This window comes from Protobothrops mucrosquamatus, unplaced genomic scaffold (assembly GCF_001527695.2).
Source record: "Protobothrops mucrosquamatus isolate PMUCROS unplaced genomic scaffold, P.Mucros_1.0 scaffold3677, whole genome shotgun sequence".
In the NCBI taxonomy this organism is placed as follows: domain Eukaryota; kingdom Metazoa; phylum Chordata; class Lepidosauria; order Squamata; family Viperidae; genus Protobothrops; species Protobothrops mucrosquamatus.
The window spans coordinates 32,563-39,639 of NW_015389634.1; the positions used below are offsets into that span (position 1 = coordinate 32,563).

The 7,077-nt window shown below is 49.9% G+C and overlaps 1 protein-coding gene across 1 annotated transcript in view; it reads left to right on the top strand.

Moving 5' to 3' along the window:
• Nucleotides 1–506: 506 nt before the first annotated feature.
• CFAP157 (cilia and flagella associated protein 157) overlaps nt 507–7,077 on the top strand; it is a 10,512-nt gene continuing 3,941 nt past the window's right edge. The window contains exons 1-5 of the mRNA XM_015827405.1: nt 507–666; nt 2,008–2,279; nt 3,766–3,919; nt 4,739–5,006; nt 6,063–6,193. Of these exons, the coding sequence (XP_015682891.1) occupies nt 533–666; nt 2,008–2,279; nt 3,766–3,919; nt 4,739–5,006; nt 6,063–6,193 (959 nt within the window). The 5' untranslated portion in view covers nt 507–532. The remainder of the gene's footprint in view (nt 667–2,007; nt 2,280–3,765; nt 3,920–4,738; nt 5,007–6,062; nt 6,194–7,077) is intronic.

A 7,077-nucleotide genomic window follows, 5' to 3' on the forward strand; every position in this document is an offset into this window, starting at 1 on the left:
TCCTTCCTTCCTTTTTCTTTTTTCTTCCTCCCTCCCTCTCTCCCTCCCTTCCTCCCTCCCTTCTCCATTTTCCTTTCCCCTTCCCTTTTCCTTCTTCCTTCCTTTTCTCCAACTTTTCCACCCTCCCTTCCCCTCCCTCTCTTCCTTCCCCCCCTCCGTTTCTCTTTTTCCTTCCCACCTCTCCCTTCCATCTTCCTTTCCTTTCCTTCCCTCCCTCCTTCCTCTCTCCACGATCCCCCAGTTGCAGGCCCCTCTGGCTGGGAACGAGGGGTTCTGTAGTCCAGCCTTAAAAGGCTAGGCTAGGAGCGGAATCCTGGCCGCTACCTTCAACGCTCCGGACCGAGATTTGATTCCGGAGTGGAGGCCTGGCTGTGTTAGATTCCGGAGCCGTGTTGCTATGTACATCCCTTTCGCCTAGCAACCGGGCAGGCATTCTGCCTTTTAAAGAGCCCCTGTTCCAGTTCCTCTTTTTTTTTTTTTTTGTTCCCTTCCCCTCTCCGGAAGGGCAGAGCTCTTAATTGGAAGGTCAGCCATGGCACCCAAAAAGAGGGGGCGCAAAAAAGAGGAGGCCCCCAAAGAACAAGAGGTGGACGACAGTATTGTGCCGGAGCATAGCCGGGAATTTTATCTGATCCAGATACGAGATTTGGAGGGGCGCCTGGCCCGGTGAGTTTGTGGGGTGACGGGGGAAGGGGCAAGCTGGAAGGCAGGGAACCCCAACTGGTTTAAAAAAAAAATTATTCCGGATCCGGGCTTTGCTTAGCTTCCGAGTCGCTGCCGAAACACAGGACTGTGTCCATCGGAAGCGGATCAAAAGCATCGAGCATCGGATTTTTATAGCTTGTTCATCCCATCCTGGGCAAGACAAGCGAGAGCTTGGCCACGTGTGGCAAATACACCCCCACAGCATTTTGGGGTTCATTCCCTCGTTCTGGTTTCTGGCTGAGGATTTGTTCACAGATGGGTTGAAATTCTCGAGTTTGGTACCCATTTGTTGAAAAAAAAATGCAAAAAATGACAGATTTTAAGGTGCATCAGGGGCTGCTGGAGGAATCAGACGGTCCAGAGTTTCCTTTTTAAATTGCAATTCCATAAAACTCCCTAAATCTACTGGATTTTGACTCCCAGAATTCTCAGTGATGCCCACGGGGGCTGGGAATTCTGGGAACAGAGGTCCGCGCCTCTGGAAGGAAGGATCTCTGGTAGGGGGGAGATTGTGGTAGGTATCAGAGTGTTGTAACACAGTCCTCGACTTACAAACTTTCGTTTAGCGACCATTTGAAGTTACAACGGCACTGGGGGAAAAAAAAGAAGACGTATCACCGTTTTTCAGACGGGAAGTCCTCGGCATACGACCACAATGAAGCCCGAACTTTCTGTTACTAAGCAAGACAGTTTTGGCCTGTCTTACGACGTTTCTTGCCCTAATTGTCCCCTGCGGTTGTTAACTTAGTCACACGGTCGCTAAATGAATCTGGCTTTCCCAGTGACTTTGCTTGTTGCAAAAGGGGATCACGAGACTTCAAGACACTGCAACCATCATAAATGTGAGTCAGTGGCCAAGGGCTCGAATTTTTTGGTTGGGGGGGATGTTGCAATGTACGTTGTAAGTGTGACAAACAGACAGAAGCCACCTTTTCCAGGGCCGTCGTAACTTCCAAACAGTCACTAAGTGAACTGCGGGAAGGACTAGCTGTCCTTATCACCGTTGCAGCATCCCCGTGATCAAAACTGGGCTGCTTTGGCGACTGACTCACATTTATGACGGCCGCAGTGCCCCGGGGTGTGTGTGTGTCACGCGATCCCCTTTTGCAACCTTCTGACAACCAAAATCACTGGGGAAGCCAGATTCACAACAAACGGGGCAAGAAAAGTTGTAAAACGGGGCAAAACTACTACTTGCCTCGCTTAGCGGCCTAAATCTGGGGCTCTGTTGAGGTTGTAAGCCGAAGACTCCCTGTAGATTGATCTGGGGCGCTGGGGGGGGGGACGCTGTCACTTTGCTAGATACCAGCAGAAATGGGACCAGCTGCAGGTAAGCGAAGAACTCTTCCGATGCGAATATGACAAGATGTTGACGGACAACAAGGAGATCGTGGCCTTCCTGAAGAAGACGCTCAACCAGCGGGTGGACGAGATCGCCGACTTGACCCTCCAGCTGCAGAACCTGCAGCAGGCCAAAGACCTGGAGAAGGACGCCTTCGAGACCCAGCTGGTCCAACTGAGGCACGAATTCCAAGAAACCAAGGACCAACTGACCTCGGAGAACATGGTGCTGAGTAAGCCCCATCGCGTCCGGTCCAATTCTTAATAATAATCATAATAATAATAATAAATGGCACTGGAGAGAAATGTAGAATGAAGTGCCTGGGCAGGCTTGCACAGAATAAGATAGGGTAGGATGGGATATATAGGATGGAATCGGACGGGATGGAGCAAGAATGAGTTTCAATGTGGAGAAAAGCCAAGTCTTACACTTAGGCAGGAAAAATCAAAGGCACAACTACAGATTGGGGGAGACCTGGCTTAAAAACAGCAACTGTGAGAGGGATCTTGGAGTCCTGGTGGACGATCACTTGACCATGAGCCAGCCGTGTGCAGCAGCCAAAACAGCTAATACAATCCTGGGTTGTATAAACAGAGGCATAGAATCAAGATCATGAGAAGTATTAGTACCGTTTTATAAAGCCCTAGTAAGACCACACCTGCAGCCAATTTTGGTCACCATATCACAAAAAAGATGTTGAGAGTTTGGAAAAAGTTCAGAGAAGAGCAACTAAGATGATGAAAGGCCTGGAGACTAAAACATACGAAGAACGGCTGCAGGATTTGGGTTTGGCTAATCTAGAGAAAAGAAGAAATAGGGGAGACATGATAGCAATGTTCCAGTATTTGAGGGGCTGCCACAAAGAAGAGGGGGTCAAATTATTCTCCAAAGCACCAGAGGGAAGGACGAGAAACAATGGTTGGAAACTGATCAAAGAGAGAAGCAATCTGGAATTAAGGAGAAACTTCCTGACAGTGAGGACAATTAACCAGTGGGACAGCTTGCCACCAGAAAATGTGGGCGCTCCATCACTGAAGATTTTTAAGAAGAGACTGGACAGTCACTTGTCTGAGATGGTATAGGGTCTCCTGCTTGAGGAGGGGGCTGGACTAGAAGACCTCCAAGGTCCCTTCCAGCTCTATTCTGTTCTAAGATATAGGATAGGATATAGGATAAGATATAGGATAGGATAGAATAGGATGGGATAGGATAGGACAGGATATAGGATAGGATACAGGATATAGAATAGGATAGGATATAGGATATAGGATAGGTTATAGAATAAGCTAAGATAAGATAAGATAACCTTTATTGTCATTTTCTACTGTGGGCCCACTGGCACACATTAAAAATGAAATTCCGTTGCCTGCTCTCAAAGGTGTACACATACATCACACACATACAGACATGCTATATACATACATATGTATATGGCTACACCCTTACATATAAATGTTAATCACTGTCCATCTTGAATACAAAGCAGAAAGAGGAAGCATGAGAGTTCAGAAAGTTGATTCTGTATGGAACGAAACTGGGACTGAATCTGGATGTTCGGATAAAATAGGTTTTATCGAAGTCCTTGCTAGCTATCCCGCTCTGCATTCACACTTGTGAGCAATGTGTGTGTGTGTGTGTGTGTGTGTGTCTCTGTGTGTGTGTATTTGGCATCTGAGACGAATCCGTGGTGGAAATGGTGGTTTCTCCCTCCGACGTAGGTGGGAAGTTGGCCGCGCTGGAGGAATTTCGGCTACAGAAAGATGAGATTTTGGCGAAATTTGCCGAGCGGGAAAACCAGCTGAGGAAGGAAGAGGAGCAACACAAGGACGTCATCTACAACCTCGAACGGAAGGCCGTGATCGACAAAGAGAGGTTGGCAGCTCGTTCTAAACCGGCATTTTTTTAAAAAATGGGTTGGGGTTTTTTTTGCCTGCTGAATTAGTTGCTTCCTTGTGATTTCGATGACCCTAGTTTGGTCTATAGTTAAAGCACCAGACTGGGAGTTCTAGTCCTGCCTTAGCCATGAAAGCCAGTTGGGTGACTGAGACAATCACCAGGTGACGGTGAATTCTAGACCTGCCTTGGCCGTGAAAGCCAGCTGGGTGACTTTGGGCCAATCACCAGGAGACGGTGAGTTCTAATCCTGCCTTAGCCATGAAAGCCAGCTGGGTGACTTTGGGCCAATCGCCAGGAGACGGTGAGTTCTAGTCTGGCCTTGGCCATGAAAGCCAGCTGGGTGACTGTGGGCCAATCGCCAGGTGATGGTGAGTTCTAGACCCGCCTTAGCCATGAAAGCCAGTTGGGTGATTTTGGGCCAGTCACCAGGAGACAGTGAGTTCTAGTCTCCTGCCTTGGCCATGAAAGCCAGCTGGGTGATTTTGAGACAATCACCAGGTAACGGTGAGTTCTAGTCCGGCCTTGGCCATGAAAGCCAGCTGGGTGACTGTGGGCCAATCGCCAGGTGACGGTGAGTTCTAGACCCGCCTTAGCCATGAAAGCCAGTTGGGTGATTTTGGGCCAGTCACCAGGAGACAGTGAGTTCTAGTCTCCTGCCTTGGCCATGAAAGCCAGCTGGGTGACTTTGAGCCAGTCCCTCCTTCTCAACCAGCCTACCTCGCAGGGTTGTTGCTGTGGGGAAAATAGGAGGGAGGCGCGTCGTTGCTGGCTTATTTATTCATAACCCCTCCCCAGGATGAAGAAGGACATGCTGCACCGGGTGAACGCCGTGGCCGCCGAGTTCCGCAAAGTGGCCAACAACCAGATGGCGGAGACCACCAAGCGCACCATCCGGGAGAACGTGGCCATCAGCCTGCAGCTGACCAAGGTGACGGAACAGAGCCTGCAGCTGATCCAGGAGAACGACCGCCTGAAGGCGGCCCACGCCGAGGCCACCAAGCAGCTCCAGCTACTGGAGCAGAACGAGAAGAAGATGGTCAAGAACAGCCTCGGCCACCAGAAGGCAGGTGCCTTGGTCCCCCCGGGGTCGGCAACGGTGGCCCCCTGGGCCAACTGGCCCGGCTCGTTGGCCCCGAGTTTGCCTCTCTGGCGTCCGCTTAACGACCGGTCCCTTAACGAGTGTTGGAAGCTACAAACAGACCTACCATTGTATTAAAGGGAATCCTAAGCTTACGACCGGTCACTAAACGAGTGTTTGAAGCTACAGACCTACCGTTGTATTAAAGGGAGTCCTCGGCTTATGACCGGTCACTAAATGAGTGTTTGAATTTACAACGGACTTTCCGTTGTATTAAAGTTAATCTTCGGCTTACGACCGGTCACTAAACGAGTGTTTGATGCTACAACGGACCTACCGTATTAAAGGGAGTCCTCAGCTTATGACCGGTCACTAAATGAGTGTTTGAATTTACAACAGACTTTCCGTTGTATTAAAGTTAATCCTCGGCTTACGACCGGTCACTAAACGAGTGTTTGATGCTACAACGGACCTACCGTTGTATTAAAGGGAGTCCTCGGCTTATGACCGGTCGTTTAATGAGTGTTTGAATTTACAATGGACTTTCCGTTGTATTAAAGTTAATCCTCGGCTTACGACCGGTCACTAAACGAGTGTTTGATGCTACAACGGACCTACCGCTGTATTAAAGTTAGTCTTCGGCTTATGACTGGTCACTTAACAAGAGTTTGAATTTACAACGGACTTTCCGTTGTATTCAAGTTAGTCCTCGGCTTACGACTGGTCACTAAACGAGTGTTTGACACTACAACGGACTTTCCGTTAGTCCTTGGCTTACAACCGGTCGCTAAACGAATGTTCAAAGCTACCAACAGAGGTATAAACTCAAGCGGATCGCATTACTGATCCGTTTTACGACCGGGATGCTCCGTGTCCGTCATAATTCGAGGACTACCGCTGATGCGCCCAATCGGACTCTCCTTTTCCCGGAGAAGCTGGCCCTGAGCCACGGCGGGCGTTTCCCCGTCTGAGCCTGCTCGTATCGGCCGGACGGCTGAAACTCCCAAATGTTCCTATTTTAACGCCCTCCCTCCGGTGTAGATGATCTGGATGCTGACGGAGAAGTGCAAGGAGCTGCAGAGCGAGCTGGAGGAGCAGCGGAAGACGAAAGCCCACCTGGCCAAGGTGCAGAAGTCCAGCGAGACCCTCTTCCAGCAGAATCTGGTCCTCCGGTAATTTTCTCCCCGCCTTCCCCGCTCGCTCCGGATCGCGCCCCGAGCTGCGGGATTCGTATCGTGTCCCTCGTGACGGAGGCCCTTTCTCTGCCTGCGGTCCGAAGGGTGGAGAGGCTGGCGGCTTCTGGAGCGGCCCGTCTCCCGTCGCAGGAAAGGCAGAGCAGGAGAGGAAAAGAAGACGGGGAGGGAAGAGGAAAACGGAAAATCTTCCTTTCCTTAATTTCTTTCTTTCTTTCTTTCTCCTTCCTTTCTTTCTTTCCTTTTTCTTTCTTTCATCTTCCTATTCCTCTTTTCCTGTCTTCTCTCCTTCCTTCCTTCCCTCGCCCTGCCTCCCTCTCTCCTTTTCCTTCCTTCCTTCCTTCCTTCCTTCCTTCCTTCCTTCCTCTTTCTTTCTTTTTCTTTTTCTTTCTTTTTCTTTCTTTCTTTCTTTCTTCCTTTCTTCCTTTCTTTCCTTCCCTCCCTCCCTTCCTCTTTCTTTTTTCTCTTTTCCTATCTTCCTTCCTTCCCTCTCCCTCCCTCTCCTTCCTTCCTTTTTCTTCCACCCCCTTTCCTCTCTCCCTCCTTCTTTTTCTCTTTTCCTATCTTCTCTCCTCCCTTCATTCCTTCCTTCTTTCCCTCCCTCCCTCCTGTCTCCCTCCCTCTCTTCCCCTCCCTCCCTCCTTTTCCTTCCTCCCTTTCTTTTCCTTCCTCCCCTTCCTCCCTCTCTCTCTCCCTCCTTCCCTTTTTCTTTTTCTCTTTTCCTATCTTCTCTCCTCCCTTCATTCCTTCCTTCTTTCCCTCCCTCCCTCCTGTCTCCCTCCCTCTCTTCCCCTCCCTCCCTCCTTTTCCTTCCTCCCTTTCTTTTCCTTCCTCCCCTTCCTCCCTCTCTCTCTCCCTCCTTC